The sequence below is a fragment of the Euprymna scolopes genome, chromosome 12, assembly GCF_053919585.1.
Source record: "Euprymna scolopes isolate OS-2025 chromosome 12, ASM5391958v1, whole genome shotgun sequence".
NCBI classification, from domain to species: domain Eukaryota; kingdom Metazoa; phylum Mollusca; class Cephalopoda; order Sepiida; family Sepiolidae; genus Euprymna; species Euprymna scolopes.
In genome coordinates this window covers 106,115,298-106,140,793 of record NC_136493.1, presented here as the reverse complement: position 1 = coordinate 106,140,793, position 25,496 = coordinate 106,115,298, and the positions used below count along the sequence as shown (strand labels likewise).

Genomic DNA, 25,496 nt, shown 5'->3' with positions numbered 1-25,496 from the left:
CTTGTCGGTTATAGAATTTTTTAATGCACTCATCAAAAAGTAAAAATCGATGACATTTGGCGTCTTATATAATTGGATATTTTTTTATGTTTACAAAATTGTCTTCTAAAAATAAATAATAAATTAAAATTTTACAGCCCACTAGCAATATATACTATATTTTTGACATCGCGCATTAAAGTTGATGCATTAATAAATTGCATTGAAACAATTGCAATAAAAATCGTTAAAACGAAGTAGCCATAGCTGCTTGCCTCTCATACGAATTACATATAATTATGTGGAAGAGATTTATTTTAAAAAAAATCACCGACTGCTGTTCGTATATATATATATATATATATATATATATATATATATATATATATATATATATATATATATATATGTACATATACATGCATATATCTACATATACATATATTCATATGTTAGTTGTTTTTTTTTATTTGTCCCCAACTGTTTATGTTATGTTTTTTTCAATGTTAATGGATGACGTAAATTTTGGGAGAAGCAATCTAATTTAATAACTTAGTTTTAAACCTAGACACTTTTTCGGAGTTTACTGATAATCGTTTAATTCGTTACATATAATACAAGCTCTATACAGTGGAGCATTTTATTAATACAGGTATTTTTTAAAAATTTTATGTAGTGTACATTCGATCTTAATTAGATGAGATGAAAAACGAGCCTCAAAGTAAATCTATCCATCTACCTATATATATATATATATATATATATATATATATATATATATATATATATAAATATATATATACATATATATATATATACATATATATATATACATATATATACATATACATATATATACATATATATATATATATATATATATATATATATATATATATATATATATATACTTGAAGAATGTTTTGTATAATACCATTTACCTGTATATATTTTCTATGAGTGTTCTAAAGGAAATATTCTTTGTATGGTCGCTAAATAGTTTCATTATTGTAATCAAGAAAAAAATAAAGAAAAAAATAATTAAAAAGACAACGAAAAACAAAAACAAAATAAAATTCAGAAAAAAATAAATTTTTTAAAGCATTAACAAAATAAAATAAGAGACGATAGATTTTAAGTTCTTTGAGAAACTGGCGCCATATAAAGGTTTTGATCAGAATTTGGATTAAAGTTCTTTCTTACAAAATTGATTTCTTCATAGCCGCTCTCCAGAGAAGTCTTCGAGAAGGCAATGTTGTTGCAGCATTGGTCGCGAAGTTCCCCCGCTGAGACTACCGATTCTGGTGTCTGGGGTATAAGTGGCAAACCCCGCACTTTTGGTAACATATAATAAAGTTTATCCCAAAATCGAGCGTCGTGATACCTTAAATATTTTTTGGACCTAGAATAAAACATTAGATCGCAATTTAATTTCTTCTTGTCTATCTTCTCCATGAGGACTACTATAAGGCGATCTGACAGTGCCTTCAGAACGTCGTGGTTGTTGATTTGGAAGTCATATCGAAACCACTCAGTACAAAAGAAATCATTGGAAACAAGCATCAGCGTTCTTTTGCTGTTATTGATTGAATTAATCGTGTTCTGTGCGTACGAAATGTCCACGTCATAGTCCCTGTAGGTGAGACATACCCGGTAAGGTGGGTCACGCCTTTCTAGGCGCGGTGCCAATTCGTGCTCGACGAACATGGCGTTTTTACTCGTATAGGCCACGAAGACATCGTATTTCCGGTTCGAATCGTCCAGCTTGCCATAGTCGTCTCCGACGCGCCACCCGTACTGAGTGAAAAACCATACTTTCAACTCTTCCCTATAACACACCAAACTGATAATAGCTGCCATGACAATTATAAACACAGCAGAAAATATGGCCAACGCAAGTATGACTTTCATTTCCATCGGTGGTGTGGGTTGAGCTGAGAAGTTTCCTGACGTGGTTATGTTCAGGCAATGCAACTGGACGTCGTAATCGAACAAATGATAAGCCGTGAACTGGGACACGGTACTATTGATTACTTCTTCGCGGTCACAAAGGACAGCTTCCGGTTGTGAGATCACTTCCGGGTCTGTAATGTACATCTCCTGCAGGGCCATGACGAGTGGACATTTGCAAAGCCAGGGATTGTCACGCAACGAAATCATTTCAAAGGTTGTAATCGCCAAGAAACTCGGGTCCAGTGTGTGCAGTCCGTTGCCGCTTATATCAATCGTTTTCAAGCGCGGTAGTTGCGTGAACATACCGGGCGCAATGTAGCTGATCAGGTTGTTGTTCAGGGTCAGTAGCTCGAGGCCGGTTAGCCCCTGGAATGTCTCTCGGGTCAACACACTTAGCAAGTTATCATGCATGTACAGCTCCCGGAGATTGATAAGCGTCGTGAACGTGCCATTTTGCACGTCTGTAATATGGGAACGATTCAAGTAAAGAACGATCAACATCTCGCGCTGGCGTAAAAACGAGTGTTTTGACAACGAGCCAAGACGGTTGCCGCTCAGGAATATTTTAGTAGCGTTCGAAGGCAGGAAACGCGAGTCATTCAGACTGCTATTTGTGCAGTCAATAAAATTAGCCCTGCGATCGAACGATCGGTAACAATTGCACATCGACGGACAGATACTTTTGCAGTCGCACATGTCAAAATGACAACAGATGCAGTCGGCTGCACACTCGGCAAGATATTTACACAGAAAATCCGACTCGCTTGTGTGATAAATGCGGCCCGTCGGTAGCCAGCTTGTATTATCGGATTGACATTCAAGATCATCGAGGTCTGGTATGTACGGTAAACCGTTTCTTTTGCGTGGTCTTACGTCGGCGAACTGTTTTAACCAGACTAGATTACAGTCACAACGAAAGGGGTTATCCATTAGATAGACGTCCGGAATTGCTCGAACACGATGCGACACGCTAATAGCATCTTTGGTCAGTCGACTTATTCGGTTCGCACGCAAATCGACCTCGACCAGAGTGTCCTTGTTAGAAAAGGTAAAAGGTCGCACTTCGCGTATCCGGTTGTGCGAGATGTTCAAAAATTTTATGCTGTCTGGGAAATTAGAAGCCATGATTTCCTCAATCAAATTGTTCTGTAGATGTACCTGGCTCAAATTAATCTGCTTCCAGAGGGCCGTCCCTATGTTTCGTATATTATTGTGCGCCAGACTAACTCCAATCAACTGCTTAAGACCCTCGAACGCGTCCTCGTGCACATTAGTGATATTGTTCTCGCTTAGATCTAGAATGTGTAGATTCAAACAGAGCGCGAAACTGTTTGCATCTACCACATGAATGAGATTTTTAGCTAGGACGATCCGGTTCACAGAATCCATCCCTTTAAAAGAGTCTTTGTATATTCTCCTTATCTGATTTCCCTCAAAATACAACTCTTGAACCTGATTAAGTGGGTGAATAGAATTGGGTATTTCCAACAATTCGTTGTAGCTCATGTCAAGCTTTTCAACATGTATCAAATCATGGAAGGCGTCGATGTGAATCGCAGACAGGTTGTTGTAGCTCAGGTCTAGATGCTTCAATCCGGTTAGACCGTGGAGGGAGTATTCACCCAAGTGAATCAAGCTATTGTTGGTTAGAATCAGCACTTCGAGATGACGGTTAGATGAGAACACGTTCGGTGCCAAGTGGCCAATGGAGTTGCTGTGCAGGTTTAGCCGGGTTAGCGATGTTAGTTTGTTCATAACCGCCCGGTTGATCGAAGATAGGCGACAGTGAGCAATGTTTAAACTGTTTAACTCTGTCATTTCAATTAGTTCACCCCATACACTGTCGTCAAGTTTGGTGTATTCAGCTTCAAATATCCTCAACGTCGTTAGTCTTTTGAATACGGGAAACAGACGACTAATTGGGTTGTGTGACAGTCCTAACTGCTGCAAATTGTCTGAATAATCGAGGAAATCAGGTGGAAAGCTTTTTATTCGATTCCGGGATAAATCCAGGACAGTCAGATCGTACAATTCGGAGCAGCTGTTGTTGGCGATCGTTTCGATCTGATTACCGACAAAGTTGACCATTTCAATACCAGTGAACAACCCATCAAAGTCATCGGTTATTACTTTAATTTTATTGTAACTCAAATCCAGTCTAGTAATTTGTCCCAGTAATGTCGAGTTTGTCAGGCACAAATTCTTCATTTCGCTTAACGAGAATATTTCATTTTCAGAAAAAGTTAATGATTGTATCCGCGTTGAGTGACACAAGAAGTTGACCGGCACCAACTTGAAACCGCTTCGGAGTATCTCTAAATTCTGAAGATTCAGTAATTTCTGAAAAACGTGAGGTGGAAAAGTGAGTCTATCAGCGCCAAAAATACTGAAGTTCTTCAGGTTGGTAAGGCCAGCCAGTGCGTAATCTGGAATGGTATTAAATCGACAGTCTTTGAAGACCAGCTCCTCGAGGTAGAAGAGGTCCCTGAACATGTGGTTAACCGGCGTTAGGGGTTTACCCTGACACTGGACCACCAGGACGGTGGTGTAGCGTGGGGAGAAGACGCTGAAGTTGTAGCGGTCCATACTCTCGTTAACGCGACACCGCGCAGCCATAGAGGTTGACACGCGGTTGGGATCGCGCAGATTATGGCATTCGCATTGCTTGGGACATTCAAATCCCCATGCCTGTGTTGTGTGTATAAGAAGTAACAAAACAGTTAACACAGGCAACCAATGTGAAGAAAAATACCACATAGAATTCGGCACGAATCGGAAGGACTTTGAAATTGAAAATGGGGCCGAGGCAACTGTAGAAGAGTCCGAATATGACGGGAAAGTGTGAAAAGAATACGAATAGGAGGAGGGAGAAGAATGGGATGTCGAATGATATTTCGTGCTTGTAGTGTGGGGAACATCGATCGGTACGAGTCTTGTACTTGTCGCATCTGTTGCAGAAGAAGAGGAGGAATGGGGCAAAGAGGATGTGTCCGATGGTGAAGTTGCTGTCCGTGCTTGTAAAGTCTGTGGTTGCACATTATGGCATGGTCGTGTTCGGTTTCGTCGCGGGCGTCGTGAAGATCGCGTCCGCAACTTCAAGGACACCGCTGTTGATGCCAAACAAAAAATTCGGGACAATGAAGGCGCAGACGACAATGACGGCAACGTTGACGGCGATGAAGGCGGTGGCTGTAACGTTAACAGATGTGTCGACGATAGCGTCGACGATGGTGATGACGTCGACGTCCATGACGATAGTGGCTTTTGGCGTGATTTGAACTTAACGGAAGACATCTTGGCCTCTAGACGGTGGTTGGTTTGAAGAGCAGGGCACCAAAACTACATCCTACAAAACAAAGAAAAACAGTGTTATATGACATATTCAATATAAATCTAAAGAAAAATAGATTAATATATATATATATATATATATATATATATATATATATATATATATATGCATTGGGTACCCTGTTATAAGATACCCTGATATAAGAAACGCTGATAAATAGTGCTTTCTTTCTGGCCGAAATTAGATGTTCAGTGTAACTTAGATATAAAAACCACGTATATAAATGTTACCTGTAGAAAAACGAGATGAAGTCCCTTATGCCAGGTTTACACTGTATATATATATATATATATATATATATATATATATATATATATATATATATATATATATATATATACATATATATGTTTTCATGTTCAAATATTCCAGGATACGTAAGATAAAATTGCTCGAATAAATCCAGTAATATTACAGACCTGATGTGCTGTGTTAGGATCTTGTGAATACATCACACTATACAAATAAGGGGGATGTTATTAAGCTTGGCGTGTTTTCTGCTGCGAGTACATATTCCATGAAATATGATCGTGTAAACTAAAGAAACAACAGAATAATGCATCCTAATTGACCATTTATTGCGTGTTCATGTAAATTATGTTTGTATTTCATACAATTAGCGCTATAAGATATTAATTATTTCTACAATGTAAAGTCACATTGTGTGTGTACGTGTGTTGGGGGGTCCATTTAATTCGGAAAGGGCTGGATTTTCTTCTGGAATTTTCACTGGAATATAGTTGGTGTGCCCGTGGGTAATCTTAGGTAGATTTTGCATCAGAATTGATCCTATCGAAACTCGTAAAAATCGATTTAAAAAATGACGTGTGATTTGGAGGAAAGTTAACATTTTTGTACACTCTATGATCACAAGGGCAATTGATAAGTATTATCACCGCACAAACAGAAATATCTAGCCTCTAAAACCAATTGATGAGATTTTAAAAACAGGTGCGCGTTTGAAATGAATGTTTTCTCGGCCTCTTTTTTACGTTTAACTTTAGTTTTGTGATTATGTAAAAATAATTCCCTAACATAACAGTTGATTATTTTTCAAGTCAAATGCGCGTTCGAATTAATGTGCAATGTTATTGTACAATTGAATGATTATTCTTAGCATATGCGTTTCAAAATTAAAGCACAGAAATTGTTTAAATATAATTTTATATAATAAACAGTAGATTTTCTACAAAAGGAATGTAAGCTACAATATATTGCGGACTAAATTTAATGTGAATCTTCCGACCGGAACAATGCGGAGGAGAGGGATTTAAAGTTAGAACTGGCTATTAATCGATTTTATCTAAATAAAAACATGGGCCTTACTTGGCTTCGATTTTAATAAATATATGGGAGGACGGAACATAATTTGATCTGAAATAAATATCGGAAAATGTCGTGACTCGCTACTCATTTACACGTACAACGCAGCTAAGAATTGATACTAAATTAGGGTTTATCAATCCTATTGTAAATGATTGAAATAAATGATAAACGATTGTTTTGTAAATACATAATAAATATATGGTTATAGAATAACATTGTCTAAACAGACTAACAGTTGAGTAGATAAATTCCAAAACCCTAAACAAAAATATTCTCTAAGATTACATATATATATATATATATATATATATATATATATATATATATATATATATATATATGATATAAGTGTGTGTGACGTAGCGATTCTCAAATATTTTTCACTCATAGCACTTTTGCTTTAATGTGGTAACCCACTAATTCTCTCTACCAAGACTTACGATAATCACATCTATTTTCTAAATTTCGGATGTGTCGACGATTGTGTCAAAGATGGTGATAACGTCGACGTCCATGAAGTCTATTTATTACGTTCTTCTCAAATTCGTGCTGATGTTGATATATAAACTCGTTAAACGATGAACCTTCATAGACAGGTTTTTACATCTCCCCTATAATCATATTTTCCGTAATGCACACAGTAACATTACATACACATTCCCATTTCCCATAACATTTGCAAACATTGTCTTTTCTTCTATGTTCTTTCATTTTCATATTTCACTAGGTGTTTTCCTCTTATTGTCAACGTACACACAATTTACTAATGGCCCCCTTTAAAATTATTTTTTTCATTTATTTTTCTAAACATATAATATCCTCGTTACGATATTAATATTCTCATAATATTAATATTCTCATAATATTAATATGTTTGCCTTCTTTTTCTTTAGTTTTCTTTTAGTTTAATTTATTTTTACCTATTTTTTTATTTTACTGTATTTAACTCACTTTCGACTCTGTTTTCACCACTTAATTCATTCTAAATATATATATATTTACTTGGAGTATTGCCTTCTGTATTCATGATCTTCTCAATTTTCTCCCCTTATTTCAAGTATTTTACATTTTGCGAGAGGTTGACCGAGCCGAACTGTTGAATACTGTTTAGAATGTACTCGCACATATCGATTGTCTGCACTAGTTCCTAATATGTGAGATCCTTTTAGGTATAAATAGATCCAGTTACACATAATTGGGCTTAATATTTGGGATCTCCCTTAAACAATTCCAGCCATGCTGAATAGGCCTGACTTTTTTTTTCTTGGAAATTTATATTTGCAGTCACACTTCGAACAGCTTACCGATCATTTAATAAACTCAGAGTTTTGAGTGAGGGTTAGCTTTCTTAAAAAAAGTTCCATTAAATTTTATATACAAACCGATTCATACTGGATTACTGTTGCCTGGTTTCAGGGATCTCGTTACCGATTTTTTCCTTAACAGTTATTTCCGAATCCACCCTAGAGCGTCGTCTCACCTGACTTATATTCACATAGCTTTAGTTGGAAAACTATTTTTACAATTATTTTATGGTATTTCTATAAATTTTCTATTTTTTTCCTTTTTCTCCACTCATTCTATTACATTTTTTCCATACTCATCCATATTTATAACTCCTTTATATTATCACCCCCTATTTTGACCGTTTACTGTCACATAATAATTTTATCAAGCTGTGTATACATTTATATAACGTTATAGATGTGTAATGTCGATTTTTTTCCTTATTAGTTAGAGGTGTTTCGATTAAAGATTACATGAACTAAATATTTTCTTTTATATTTTCTTCTCTAATCCGTCCTGATGTATCTGATCATTTTATACAAGACTATGTAATGCTTACTTCTCATCTTTATAAATAAAAGTATTAATAGCTCCGTTTAACTTGATATGACCTCTATTATATTGCTGAAAAATTGTTCTTTTAAAAATATTATTTTTTTGCTTATTTATTTTGTCCTTCATTTATTCCTTATATATATATATGTGTGTGTGTGTGTATGTGTGTGTGTGCGAATGGAAATGTATTATTACGAAAAGTATAAAAGCTTATAAATTTTCTTTATTCGTATTCAGTTGGTGATTAGCAGGAATGCAATATAATATAATAAAAATATATACAGTGTTTCATGGTAAACAGCTGATGATCCCTTACAAAAATAAATTATTAGTACTATAGTAAATTCGAGAGCGAGTTGATGCAGTGATTGCAGGTGATTAAATGACTTACTGATTGGATGGTTTTCTAACGAATGATAAAAAGTACTTTTTTGTATATTTTAAAGGTTAAAACCTACAAAGACTATATATATATATATATATATGTATGTATATATATATATATGTGCGTACATATATATGTATATATATATATATATATATATATATATATATACATATATATAGACGACGTGAAATATTGAAATAAACCCCGACTGTATTTTTAAAGTGCTTATAAATATTAGTCTCAATATTTTTTATGCAATCCCAAACAGATTAAAAACTCAATACACGATAGACCGAAAGTAGATACAAAGATTTAGAATTAAAGTCTGTAAATTCAAAAAAAAATCCAGCAATTTCATAATTCGACAAAGAATACACAAATTTATTTTTCCTTGATTCAGGGATATGAATTGAATATCTCATCATCAGAGAGGAAAAATTCAAAAGAATGATAAATTTTACTATTTATCACAATAGATAGGCTGTATGGAGTGTCTAAAAGAAATCGAAATGAAGGAAGTATTTTTCATAGTGTAGTTGAAGTACATAAAGTAAATTAAAATGATAGTTACAAGTCAATAGAGATGATAGTTATGATCCTGAGCAAATTCGGTTTTCTTAATTCAAGCGTGCATTTAACTAAGTAAATAACAAGTAAATAAGATTATTCTAAAAATAAGATTATTCTTAAAAAATGGTAATAATATTTAATGAAATTTGAGACATATTTTCGTATTAATATATTAAAACTATGAACAATGTTTAAGCTATAGTAGAATACCTATCCACTAACAAAGATTAGAAAAAATCCGTAATGTCCTATCAAATATAATACAAATAATTCTCAATATAATCTGGACTGTACAAATCTACATTACTTTGGATCTTTTCGTTCATATATATATATATATATATATATATATATATATATATATATATATATATATATATATATATATAGAGAGAGAGAGAGAGAGAGAGAGAGATATGTGTTCCCTGGCAAGTCCACAAGTAAGCCAATGAAGAAAAATTCCGAAGAAAAATTCATCATTAAGCAGCAAAATTTAAGCAGGCTAGCGAGGACATTATATAGAAAAAAATATGCTAATTTTGGCATATTTTATATGTTAACATGTATGTGGGTTTTACCAATTGTCATAAAATGTTTACCTGAGAAAGGTATTATAATCTGTTAGGGGCAGATTTAAGCTCGAAATCTCGGCAAGTATTTATCAGAATTAACAAATGAAGGCTCGTTGAAAATCTAATGTCCTGAATGTGTAATGGATGATGTGACATTTACTTTTAAACCCGGACATTACTGTTTCACGAAGTGGAGAATCATTTTTTTACGTTAATTTAACGCAAGATGAGAACTAACTTCATGACTACCTTTGATATTATGTGGAAGGTAATTTTACGTTTAATTATGAACAAAATTGGTCCCCCTATTATAATACCTTCATAACTGTGCGCCCTCGAACACCTATAATATTGGTAATTTTAAAGGATTTTTGTGGGTGGAAATATACTACACTAATACTCCAATTATAGTAAGTTGTTGTTCTTTTTTTTAGTTTTGTATATGAATTACAATATATGTGATATTTTCACAGAATTTCTGTTCTTAATGAAGGGGAGAGTAAAACTTGCTGCTATACTTCTTAATGATATGGAATAAAAGCAATCCAAATATTTCTCTTATTTTATATCCTCTTTGTATTATTTGTTGGACAATTATTCTCATCTTGAGTTTGAATTTTAAACTACAGATGAGAGCAGAATTCCGATGAATAATAATAAAAATAAACACACCTCATTTAAAACATTCAGCAACGCCCCTCTTTAGTTTTTATACATAAAGTAATGTGCAAAGTGTACAAGGCTTATTTCATACTGAAGATGTTCAGAATAGTATTCTACTTCCGAAAGAGGGGAGATATGTCATATGAGAAATATCTGGCATTAGGTCTCCACTTTATGCTATTCCAGATAATCTAAAACGATAGCAGAATGTTTTTGACTCCCATCAACCAAGCTCTGATGTTTTAGGGATATATATATATATATATATATATATATATATATATATATATATATATATATATAGATACTGCGCATTCTTTTTATGCAGTAATATATATATATATATATATATATATATATATATATATATTCATGAAAAATTTGCTATCCTGTACTTTAAAGAACCCAAAAATCTATTAAACTGTAGAAAAGAAATAGCAAATAACTGTGTTCACAAAATAAAATGTACTCTAGGATAGCGATACAAAATAGTTTTAAAACTAACAAAAACAATAGAAAATAAACAAATAAATACATTTAATAAACATGAATATACATAATCGATCAAACATATATGTATGTATACATATGTGTATATATATGTGCATATGTGTGTACACATATGTATTTTTATATATAAAAAAGAGAATGTCTGTCTAAAACCACTAAACTAGTTTTTAAATAGATCCGTTGTTCGATAAAATGCATGTTCATTGGCTTAGAGAAAAGGGCGCGGTGAATACTAGAAAGCTGATTGGCTAAATAAAATCCTCAGCACAAGAGGACCATATAAAAACGATAAACAATCACAGAATTCGCGCATAAGCCTGACAGATTCTAGAGTGGATGAAACGCCGATTATTCGGTGTAGCTTAATCGCCATATATATATATATATATATATATATATATATATATATTACAAAAATATATCACTAATATATATATATATATATATATGACTGCATAGTAAGAATGTGCAGTATATGTCTATAGAAACGCAAGCATATCCACAGCAAATAACTATAAAAATTTCACACAATAGCAGGTACTTCAGAATAATCATTCGAAACGGCATCTTAAACGTAAACGCCGATGATCAGGCTAACATCCTAAGACATTAGCCCTGATAGCCTATGTTTGATTACAGTTTGTTTCTCAGGTGTTTCCGACTAGTGAATAAATAGCCACGCGTTTTTTTAATTATTTTTTAGACGACAAAATAAGTAAGTGTGTGAAAGTACATGTGAATATTTCCATCGCTCGCCATTAAAAACATTAATCCTCGTACTAAGTATGCTTATGACAGCTCGGCTGTATCCGCGATATCAGTTCTCTCTCCATTTACAGTGTTTATTAACAAAAAAAGATTTAATTCTGTACAAGGAAGCATTAAAATTATATATTGCGTATATTATATTATCATTACATATATTTTATAGCAATAGTATATATATATATATATATATATATATATATGTATATATATGGGTATATATATATACATATATATATATATACATATATATATATATATATATATATATATGTATATATATGGGTATATATATACATACATATATATATATATATATATATATATATATATATATATATATATATATATACAATGTAATAAATAAGAACTGTTTTCCCATAATTTATGCTACTATATTTATATAATATTTTACTATGGGTTGGCTTTCTAACAATATATAGATGTTAAAAAATACGCAGTATATTATCTAGCGGCATGACCAGCTCTGCCCGGGTATTTGTAGGTGTGTGTCCAGCTATAAAAAGAAAGTGGTAGTATGCAGGCTTGCAAGCTAGAACCCGTGGCGCGTAGAGGAAAAAATGTTAAAAAAGAGGATAGTGAATTAAATGAGTTGATAATTAACTCTTGCCCGGGTGGAAGGTAATGTCCCCAAAACAAAAGAAAAAGTGGTTGAGGGAGAGGTGGGATCGAACTCTTCTTCGTTAACCATTAGGCGACAGAGGACAGTGAATTCAATGAGTTGGTGATCATGAATCAATGGAGTCGATGCAAAAATGAAAGTGTGTTTTAAACCTGGCCGAGGACCAGTGAAGTTTTCCGCTTTCTGTCACGATATTTTTGGCGTTAACAAAAGCTAATTAGACAGAAGGTATTTTATAATATGTGAAAAACCCAAAAAGGGGGAACTCTTACAGTATCCAAATAAGTAGTAATTTTCCTAGTATGAAAGTTTTTCCCCTACATGGACCGACGGGCAATTACAGACCAGATACTAGCCGGTACGATGGTTAGGCGGTTGTGTTTGCTTCGATAGCTTTCGTTATATTTACACGAAAAAAAAACAATAACAAACACTCGAACCGAGGGAATTTTTTAAACGCGGTCAAAAAAAAGAAAAAAGGAAAGAAAACCAATGCTCATTTGCGGATCTGAGATATTACGATCTAGAAAGTATAGGAAACTTAAAAACGGGTGCTCCAGTTTTTCATTTTATATATTATATTTACTAGTGTAAACATGAACAATAAATTCCATGCACATATTCCAGGAAAATTTAATCAAAAATAATATTGTATATGAACGAGGAAAATGATTAAGAATGTAAACGTAGAATGAGATTACCTGACCTGATTGATTTTTCATAAATCTCGCATACCTTTTTTTAATATTTTGTTTAATATCATAAATTATTTTGTCCGCGTATATGAGATAATAACATAAAACAAGTGATTAGGAATAAATCATTATATTTATGTGTATATCCTTTATATAACTTCACATGTTTACACGTTAGCATCCGTTATGTAAGCATCGTACATGTTTGTATTTAAGTGAATCATTTTCTTTGTCGTTTTTTGATGAAGTACGTTAACTAGTTCAAACTGTCCGACTATGTCCCATCTTTTATTTGTGATCAATTAGTCATTTTCGAGTAAGAAATATGACATTTCCAACGATCGATATCAGATTTCAGATTTTATTTATGAGAGAGACTTGATGTTATGAAGCTCATAAATACAAAGGCAGCGTTGGTCTATGTTTAGTAGAATGTCATCTTTCTACACAGATACTGGAAATTATATATATATATATATATATATATATATATATATATATATATATATATATATATATATATATAAAGAGAGCGAGAGAGAGATAATAAACCGAAATACTTGAAATTAATTAGCAGAAAAATTAAAAAAAATTTTTCGAATCTAAAAGCATTTTATAACAGAGTTGTTATCTGTTTATTCTATATTTTTACTTAACGACACGTCTTTTTCACTTTAATACTTTGTGACCGCGAGTCTTTTATGTTAATAAATAAACACACTAAAGAGCTATATGCGAAATACCAGCTAGCACAACCTCGATGGAAAAACACAGTCATTGATATTTTACTTTTAATTCAGATTGAAAAGATCCAAAAATTGAAGACGTTTTTCACTGATAGAGGACTTTTAAATCCGTAGAAAAGTATGGAAAAACAGTTTTCGCATGTATTAGCCTGTTCTAACATAGTTTTATGTTTTTAATCTATATTGTTCCTTTTGTAAATGTGTTTACTTGCTTGCGCCGTTTAATTATATATATTTATATATATATATATATATATATATATATATATATATATATATTTATAATATAAATAATTATATATAAAGATATATATAGCAATATTTATATATAAAGATGCATATATGTATATGTATATATGTGTGCATATAAGTACACATATAGATAGACATTAGTAAGTGAGAGGGTAGCAAGAGGCAGTGATGTATAGAAACACCGACATAGATAGGGAACAGCATCAATGGATGACAGCAAACGAAGCTTAGAAAGATAAATACATATATCCTATAATTAAACCAAAGCACACGTTTCACAAATCTGAAAATTGTTATAAAAGTAGTACACATCGATTAAAGAAAAATAAATGTAGGAAAACAATAAAAAGTAAAACAAAATAAATAATACATTGAAAAGTAATCTGTTTGAGACAAAAAAATGCAACGCATACCACAATTTAATGAAGAGAATGCTTGTAAACGAGTGTAAATAAGTAAGAATAGAAAGTATGTATTAATTTGAAAATATAAAAAGAAATAGCAGAAAAAGAGTGTAAAATAACAGAGTAAGTAGGAGACAGAGAGAAGGATATATACAGCAAAATTACGTATTTTCTCTATGCGTGTTTTACTGGTACTTTAATGAAATCTATTCTGATAAAATAATTGCAATACTGCTCGGTCGACGTATATGCGCGCAATGAAACTGTCTAACTTTAACACCTTAATCCTTTACGGTAGATGTCCTTAGATACCGAAACACCTCATCTCATGAGTCTACCATCCTTCGAAAAGCTAGAGTTGGCAATTACCTCCTTTCTTTCAGCTTGTGTAACTGTACTGACAAGCAGTATTATAAACTATTATAAACAGACACTCGCCTTTCTCTTTATATAGTCACGTAACGTCCAAGTAAAACAAAAAAAAAACGTGCAAAAAAAGACCGGCCATGTGCGTTAAGGAATGTTAATAAATATTAATGCGAGTAAACACGATATAAAAATGTAATGCATAAAATGTTGAACAACTGTGAAATTCTTATTAACAGAAAGAAATGGAAACATACAGAGAAGTAAGGAAAATATTACGTAAAATACTATTATTGAAGAAAACACCAAAATCTTATAGAATAGAAAAGTTAAAAGAAAATTGAGCAAAACCAACTGTTTCGTAGCATCTATGTTTGAAATTAAATTATGCAAACAATCATAGAAAAGTAGGCGAGACGATTTCAAGAATTACGAAAAGAAAAAAATAACAAGGAAATAATAATCTAGTTAAGAACATTATTTAAATTTCGAAAGAGCGGTATCACAGAACAGATATAAAAAAACGAAAAGAGGAGAAAATAGACATTCAATAGTAAGGGAGGGAACTTGAGATCCACCAAGCCTGGACGATCTTAGAAAAAGGATTAAAAACGCATGAAATTATTGTCCTGTTTAAATAAGAATGTATCACCTGAAGTAAAAGTAAGCAGGGGATGTACGGGAAGGAAACCGTGAGTAAAAAGAAATAGTAAGGGATCAAGACAATCAAACGATTGTATTGAATAGGCGAGTGAAGCCAGCAACATAGTAATAAACACTGGAAAAAGTAATATCGGATTCTATTTAGAAATAAAGCAGAAGCGTTAGAGAAAAAAACAACAGGCTGAACTAAAGAAGAAATTAAAAATTGAATATCATATTTATACATATATATATATATATATATATATATATATATATATATATATATATATATATAATATTAGAAAAGCCACACAAATATTTTCCAGGATGAATAATAAAAAACACATACACACCATACTGTTCTCTCATAAACATACATCTTTTACATACTTACACCAATAAGACAATAATCTGTAACACACTATACCGACTAGAAATTCCTATCGTACAAACCATATCACTAACCATAAGACAAATATTAAGAACTGAGAAACATCTCCAAAACAAACCAGTTGCTAATGTAGTTATATACATTATTCCTTGCCAAAATTGCCATCATAAATACGTTGGTGAAACCCAGCGTTAATTGGAAAACAGGTTCAGTGAACATAAAAGAGATATAAAAAATAGCAATTCTCTAAGTTCATTATTCTCTCATTTATTGCAGCATGATCATACCTTTGACTTTAGAGAAGCAAAAGTAGTTAATTTTTTTTTTCAAATAAACCGCGCCGGAGACTTCTTGAATGTGCGCTTATCGCAAATTCAAGCACAATTGAACAACGTGCAGGTTTCTATAACATAGCGCCATTAAACTGTTATTAAAAAAACATAATTTAACTGTAGACACAGGTTAACCCTCTCACACCATTCAAACACCCTATATAATAATTAATACATATAATCTCAATCAATAAATTACATAACACTCATTTCATTTGTTACAAACATATATTTGAATTTCCACAGATATATTTCTCCCCAGTAAGAATATAACTGCTTTCATATCTGTTAAAATTAGAGTAACGACTGGATGACGTCACTAAAATTTCCCCTCTTTGACGGCGCAAGCTCCCCCTCCCCCTTTTTGAATTTGCAACATCTTTTTCCGTTTTTCTGAAATAGAACAGCGTCACACTTTACACGTGAAAAATTTTACAATATTTTGTACTTGTATATTTATTTCTTAATCTCATTCATCCAGAGGAAGTCTCTAAATAAAGACGAACCGTTGATGAACACATAATACGGTATGTTCCTTTTATATATATATATATATATATATATATATATATATATATATATATATATATATATATATATATATAATGACCATATCTGTAATGAGGGAATTGAAGAACACATAACACATCAATAAAGAATATTGCCACAACACCAATAATTAAATTAAACAAATTGCAAAACTGCTATACTTGTAAAATTATAATGTCGCAAACCTATATAGAAACAACTCTGATTGTAATAATATCACAAATAATGAACAACTGTACATACTATCAACTATAAAATACACGCGTAACCAAATGCGTCGTTTACCAGACGAAAACAAATATCTAACGAACCCAAAATAGCAAGACACATTACTCAGGTTTAATTTCCAAACCACATATTATATAATTAGATTACCTAAGAAAAACGCCGAAAAAGCATAACTTATAAATCACTAATAAACGCGCAAATAGTGAACGCCCGCCAATAGTTAGGTACAAAATGCACAGCAAGCTACTACGTGCAGGTATAAGATTAGCTGGGAGAGGGTATTGGCTTACTTTTAAAGAAACTCACATTGTATTAAACATCCGACGGAACATAACAAACAACTCTATACACAAAAAAAGATGAATACATTCAATTAATATATAATATAATAAAATATAAATAAAATATTGCGTATGCATATAATGGGACTTAAACAAAACAATAATAATGATTATAAATAATTATAATATTTAATATGTAAATAAATTATAAAAACACCTAAAATATGAATACACTCTTTAGATCTAATCACGTCCAGGTAAAACTAAAGTAATATTATAATAAATATATACAGAGGACTTAAAACCATAGGTAAAAAATAATTTCTGGAACTTCTTCTGATAATACAATAATAAAAATTATGAAAAATAATAATAATAAATATGTAGATAAACTAAAATAAAATAACACCAAATGCACAACCACAATCTTTATACGCAATAACGCCCGGTTTCAACTAAAGTCACGTAATAATACACATGTAGAGATGGTGCATTTCCACCAAGAAATAGATCTACAGGTGAAATAAAGTAAAGCGATAGTTGTCTAATAATAGCACGACCAACAATTATTGAAAACAAAGGGATTGATAAAAAATAGCTTTATTGTTTAACTAGTAACCCTAATGGCATATGCATAGATGATAACAGGCGGTGACATCATTGCTTTGAATTAACCTTATGAGTCCTTACGGGAATGAAATTCGGTGAATTGTAATTGATTATCGCAGAAGTGTACATAACTTACATGAGCTGTTTTGGTGAATTGAACATTTCTAAACATAATACTGAACGCCTGTATACCAAATATAAATCATCTAATAAAATACTAATAACGAAGTAATATGTATGCGATAATAATATCATTATTTGAAAATGAATCATGTAACGCAAATATATTTAAAGAGTGGATAAGTAAACTGACCTACTAAAAATACATAAAAAATCTTCACAAACTAATAGGAGAGAATATAGATACAAAAACAAGACCCTTCCTAAAGTTACCGTCCATGAAGACAACTCTTAAAAACTTTAAACTAAACAGAAATTTCATTAAAATCAGGGAAAAACGCCACTTTAAAACAGTGGACAAATAAAATATTGCCTCTTCTGATGCGAAACCGAACCATTATTTTCAAGTAAACAACAAGAATACTGTCACCAAATTTCGATTTATTTTAAGCCACTTATGCATAATCAGTTTATGTATTCTTTATTTTGTTTAAGTTGCGTCATTGCAGTTTTATGGGACGTTCTGTTCGCCCGTTCATTGATTGACACATGTTTAATGAATAAATATGCAATTTTAGTAATTTTTTATTACATTTTACCCCCCACCCAAAGTCACATTGCCACTTTGATGTAGTGGGACTACCAAAGTTGCAGATGTACTATATAGGGAGTTTAGCTGCAAGATGCTTGTTCACATTACAATTGAAAAAGTATTTGGTTACATGCCACCTTACTTGTGGTCAATAACGGCTGAAATATATCGCGAAATTAGGCCGTATATTGGTTATGATATTTAACGTCAATATGACCATTATTAAACAATTAAAAAACAATAATCAACAACGTATAGACGTAACATATATCATCGACCATAAGAACTATTCATTCAAAATTCTCGACTATAAATTCTGACAACATGAATTTGAACAATTGCATTGAGCTGGACTCCCTCTAAGGAAATAGAAAAACAATCGCATCTGAGAGTTTCCTATTACTCAACAAAGTCACCATTAGCCCATGCATGGATTATTGTAGCAACATATAGGCTTGTGGATCTACATCTAAAACAGGGTATGAATATAAATCTTAAATTTAACATCCAAACTATTTTCCCTTTGATTCAATGCTACATTTCTATGCCAATTTTATAATTACCTTAATAGAATGTACTCTGATCAACTCTTAGTCATTGTACCTCCACTTGACAAGTAGCAAAAGCCAGTCCTTTCAATTGAGGGTTTAAAGTCTTGGAATTATAAGCTAATGGTGTTTTTCCTCGAGCTGCGTTTCCTTTGATTTCTATACCTGTTTATTTGCTTCTATGACATGAAGAAATTTAAATATAATCTGAAGATATCTAGCAATACATCTCCAACACTCACCTTGTCTGTGTTTTGGGTAAAATAATAAGATATAGAAAAAGGTTTAGATACCCAATATATAATCCAGATTATAATGTGAAGATCACACGTAACTTATGGCATATTACTCCATAGAATCATGTCCCCACGTTTGCTGACGATTAAAATGGAGCCGTCGCGTAATCAATGACAACGGTGTTTGCTTTTTTTACCTGCTGCGAAAGAATCTAGACGAAGGATTATGATCGTCGCTCAATTAGCAACACTACAGTTTTAAATATTTCGGTTGATCTGTCATGCTTATTTTTAACACATTGTATTCATAATATAGCATTATATTTCCAGGTATAATTTGAATCTCAGAGAATACGGTTGATATCAAGGTTTCTCTAATATTAACGCAATACATTTAGTTTATTTTTGTTTGCAGACTTGATTTGCGAGTTCTATTATCACAATTAAATGCAGATATTAAATAGAGGTATCTTATTCTAAAACTATCGGATAAAATTCATCATGGACTTAATGTGTCAGTTTTTCCTTTTCCAATCTTTCAAGTATGAGATAAAAAAAAGGTTATGTTGATAAACCGTTTTACTTTACTATTATCTTTTAAGGTGTTCGGACGAATTTTATGAATGCCATCTATTCGTTATAAAAATTAAAGTTTAAAGTAGCAATTTCGCTCATAAAGAAACAAATTGAATAGCTTCATACTGAATTCAGGCTTCATTTTATAACTTGACATATTTTCATATTTCATAATAAGCTCTCATATATTCTGTTCGTCCACTATTATTACGATACTACTAGTCCAATTTTCTTTAAATAAAACTTTTCAGACATGTTCTCCTCTGAATCTGTTTAGCTTGTTATAAAACCAAATAAATAGAATACCATTTTAGTGCTCGTTTATTTTCATGTAAGATAAATATATGGTACCGGTAGGTTTATGAGTTCAACGATACCAGTATGGTATTCTCCCTTTAAGCAGGGGTTATTTCATTGCTAATCACGCGTTGTGTCTACCAGAGAATGCAACATTTGTTGCCGATATATTCTCTGCGGACCAGAGGTTTTTCCATTATATCTGTGGCTTTTAAAATCCCACTTTCCGCTCTGTTTGTTACTTATGAAGACACATCAAAAAGGTACAATATATAACATAATTGTGATATTTGTGTATTCAGATTCCAGAATTAAATAAAGATTTAAGGATCGAATAGTAAGACATAGAACTCCATAGTAATCTATAAAAGAGCCACGAAAGTGTACACTTTTACGAAAATGCGCGCATTGTCCCATCCAAAAAATAGTGAAGGTAAAATCAAGCCTGAATCTGCATTCATAGAAATACTATAACACTTAATGAAAATAGTAGCTACTAGCTATAAACTGATTGCCTTTTACCATTCACCTTTTTGCCTAGGATATTAAACAATGATATACAGAATCGGATTCAAAGTCTAAAGATCTGCTCACATCAAAATTTTCGCTGCACTCAAGAAAAGGATTAATTGTCCAATTACTTTAATAGAAAAATGGCAAAAATATATATCAGTAATACCCTTAAACATTGTTACCAAGCACTAAGTAAGAAACATTTATTTGAACTGCTCTCTCTCTCTCTCTCTCTCTCTCTCTCTCTCTCTCTATATATATATATATATATATATATATATATATATATATATATATATATATATATATATATATATATATAAGAGCAGAAGCACCCGTCGTGGACGGGGTTGAAAAAGAGCATACAGAAAATGGTCTTTGATGTATGAAAGTATGACAAATTATGAAAAAGAAAGGTTGTACAGAGATAGCTTTGAATTTGGAGGTGTCAAAACCAAAGCAAAATATGATGAAATTAAAAATGAAATAGATAAACCCCATAATGTATTATACCATACCTGTTCACACGGAAACACTTATCAAATATTCTTTAGATCGATATTAAAAAAACCTTTGTTAACTTTGTGGCATATTTCCATTTTATGGAGGGCAGGTGCGAACGAACACCCTATAATTTTACTACACCATATTTCGTCAAACTGCTTCATAATTATCGAAGTATACTTACGTAGATAGATATGAAAAGTATTTATTAAAATGTGTGCTTATTTCCATTCTATGGAGACCATGCGCGAACGCGGACCCCACAATTTTATTATACCATCCCTATTTAAGTTAAAGCATACTTATCAAAGTATTCTTACGTACATCTATATCAAAAACACTCGCAAACGTTTTTTCCATACTTTGTTTTGCCATATCAAACATACCCATTCCTGTGTCTCGATACATCTATCATTATATGCAATCAGTTTTTTTTTTTAAATAGGAGCCTATTCGTGACCAGCCACACACACACACACACGCACATACATACATTCAGCTTTATATATATATATATATATATATATATATATATATATATATATATATATATATATATGACTACTTCATTTAATCACATAAATTAATAACCGAGAGTACACATTTTGGGTAAAGTTAAATTATTTACTCCAACAAGTCTCAAACACATAGATAGAGCTAGTTAGTCAGTTATACATATATATATATAAATATATATATATATATATATATATATATATATATATATATATATATATATATATATATATATATAAGCAATAGGGACTGCATTGTAGAATTCAATTCATAATATTTTATTAAAATCAATGAATACGAAGGAAAAATGGGAAAAATCTCTGATTCCACGGAGTTGCAAAATTATGCTGTTTTCCTCAGAGGAAAAAACACGTTAGCAAGAGGAATACATACATAAAAATCTAATTTTGCTGATTAGCGCAATGTTTGAAAACGGTAGTTATAAAAGTCCTTGTATTGAACCTTTTCAATCTGGGTATGTAGTAATAATTCTATACTTACAATTCACCACTGCTGAGTTTGAAATGTTTTGTTTTTTTATTAAGCTTTTCTTTATTTCAGAAAATTGCGCCTATAATATCTATCTATATATATATATATATAGATAGATAGATAGATATAGATGTATATATATATGTATGTATGTATATATGCATATATATATATATGTGTGTGTGTGTGTGTGTGTGTCTGTATAAAGAGGGAAAGAACAACAGAAATAGACGTAAGAGGAAAGAGATATAACCACTTCTCTTACTATGGAAAGGTATACCTTACACAATGGAGACCATTACTGCTGTCTGTAAAATAAATACAGGAACTATAGTATTGTGCCTTTCAATAATTAATATTTATAGTCTTTACCAGGTGATCTATTGGGCCAACATCCGTCTGCATTGGCTCTGGTATGTTTTATTTGCTATTGCAATTATTATTTTAGAGATGGGAACTCTATGAATTTCTTAAGATAAAAAATGAGTGTTTTCAGAAATTATTTCATTGTATTTTTATATTTAAACATATTTTTAATGATAGAAGCAACGGCAAATAAAAAAGGATGTGTATCCTTTTTGCATGAACATTATTGTTTCCGATAAAGTAAGTAGAAACGTAAAAAACACCGAAACAATGAAAGATCGGTAAAACCAAACTCTAAAATAGCAACAAAGATAAGCTCAGTTCAACCGTCGGAAAATAAATGTGGCTAACAGAATTGCATTTGCCATTGGTTGGATTCGTTTTAGGATGACAAATTTCAAGCACAAATGTGTACACAACGCCAGGGAATCTTACGAGTCTAATACCCACAAATAACTAAAATGTGTATTAGCTTAGAAGCAGAGCATACCACTTTAGGGTTTCTATGACTTATTATCAAGAAGATCTTACGTTCCTTTTTTTTCCTATAGACGATTACACACTTATATATTAAAACACACAAGTGAACAAACACATATCGCTGTCGTCTATATCACTCTTATATTTACACACACACGCACGCACTCACTCATATATATGCATAGCCATATAGATATATTCTTTTTATTTGTTTTCCATAGCATTAATACGTCGCTACACATACATGAGCATGTTTCGATCGGTCAATTAAAACAACTAGAAACACCTTCAGGTTTAACCAAAAGTGTACACCTTATTAAAAATTATATAGGAGTTTCCAATCATGCAAAAACTATTAGAACGTCACATCGCATGCCATTAAAAAAAGAAGAAAATACTGAAGAAAATGAAAAGAGTTGATGAGTATCGTGATGAAATGCTGTGTAAACGAGAAGATCTACTCGGAAAATACTACGTCCTTCAGCACCGTACTGCTTCTACACTTCAGGCCGATGCTATCTAAATTTCATTTTTCAAACAAATTTTTTTCAACTTATCGACGGCCTTATATTTGGTCTGGAAATATTGATTATAGACCCAGAATAGTTTTATAAGTTTATTGAGATAATCGAAGTATTTCACTCATTAAAATGTTGCATATAAATCTACACTGGATAAAATATACGATCGTCACATTACCAAAATAGTTTTAACAGTTGTATAGGCACCCATTCAAGTAATTTTTTTCTCAAATAGCTAGGTTACTAAGTTTATACAAATAAGTAAAGTACAACATAGGTTTCCTAACCAATAACCACTTATATTGTGGACATTTTTTCGATGCAATGTTTGCACTTAAACGATTACATTTTATTATAAACCTAATGAGCAGCGTCCATTATATTTCATATTGAAATATATCTGCAAATGTACCTAAAGGGGAGGATTCAATTTTATTTCAAATCTAAACCGTTTTACTCTATTTTTCGTTTTCAACCTATGAAAATACTAAAAAATATGGTACATTTATCTTAAGCTGTGCAGCCGAAACATTTACGACAATGGAAATATGTTGCACACATGTGTTAGAAGGCCATTGCATCGCTATGTAAACTAAAATAATAATGAATATGTTATTCAAGATTCAAGCGTTCATAATACTTGAGAATAAAGCTGGACAGATTACCGAAATATATGCTGATGACATAATGAATTAAAACATAACAGTCTAAATGCAGTTCTATTTTGAACTCATGTGACACGAAGCGGAATGTTTACGATACTAATGCTTAATATACGATGACATATATTTTACACTTAGAAAAAAAGTCTATATATTCGCCTACAATTTCACATTTAACATAAGAGGACAGCAAACCTCAATCTCATACGAAGTATCAAACAAAGAATTAATCATCTGTTTCAATTTAAAAAGACACAGAGATTGACGGGGATATACTTTTGTAGAGAATAATGGTCGCATGGGCAAAGTTTTTTTTGTTTTGCGCGTTTTGCAATGCAATTTTCATTTTACATACACAACCTTCCGCGTGAAAGACGCCAAAGGTATCCTATAACTTTTATAGGACGCACATGTGAAAAGGTCGATCTCCCGGAAACCAAAATTAGAAATCGAGTCACACAAAACAATGAATCCCGTTTCAAGCAGGGAGATTAAATGCATTGTGTCTGTGTCTCCTCCACATTACGTCAAAGAAATTGATTTTTCTTCTGTCTTTCTTTTCAAATCAGTTTCAGTTTCTTGTTTTTTTTAGCGTTTCATTGTACATCGTAGTTATTTGATTTTTCAAAGAAGAATGAATAAGTGAATCAGAACTTAATACTTTTTAGATTGGCTCTCTGCAGTTATTTGACTCAGTGTTGGTCGGTGTGTAATTCACAGTATGTGTAAAGCGCTCTCATCCAAACACCAATCTTATATACTGAGCCCTGTCTCACTTGGACTCGATATTTACAGTCCAGCAAGAACCCCCAAACCATTTGGCACTTAGATCCTTCATTAACTACGTGACTGGTGCCAAAGATTGTAACTAAACAAAACCAAAATAAAACCAAGAGACTTCTTATACATAAAGCCATTTTTTCTACAAAAGTTTTCCTAGCATCAAGATGAGTTTCATTTTATAACTTTTTATGGAGAGTTACTTTAGTCTTTCATTTTATTGGGTGTAGAA

At 31.9% G+C, this 25,496-nt stretch overlaps 1 protein-coding gene across 13 annotated transcripts in view; it reads right to left on the bottom strand.

The window, feature by feature from the left end:
- The window catches only part of LOC145291447 (uncharacterized), a 551,809-nt gene that overhangs the window by 56,203 nt on the left and 470,110 nt on the right, over positions 1 to 25,496 (bottom strand). For 7 of the 13 annotated variants that reach the window (XM_080137298.1, XM_080137297.1, XM_080137296.1 and 4 more), the window contains one exon: positions 1,055 to 5,278. In XM_080137298.1, coding sequence (XP_079993424.1) covers positions 1,114 to 5,226 — 4,113 coding nt within the window. In that variant the 5' untranslated portion in view covers positions 5,227 to 5,278 and the 3' untranslated portion in view covers positions 1,055 to 1,113. Of the gene's footprint in view, positions 1 to 1,054; positions 5,279 to 25,496 lie in introns of those variants that run through there. The other 6 variants (XM_080137303.1, XM_080137300.1, XM_080137302.1 and 3 more) reach the window with 1 other exon arrangement.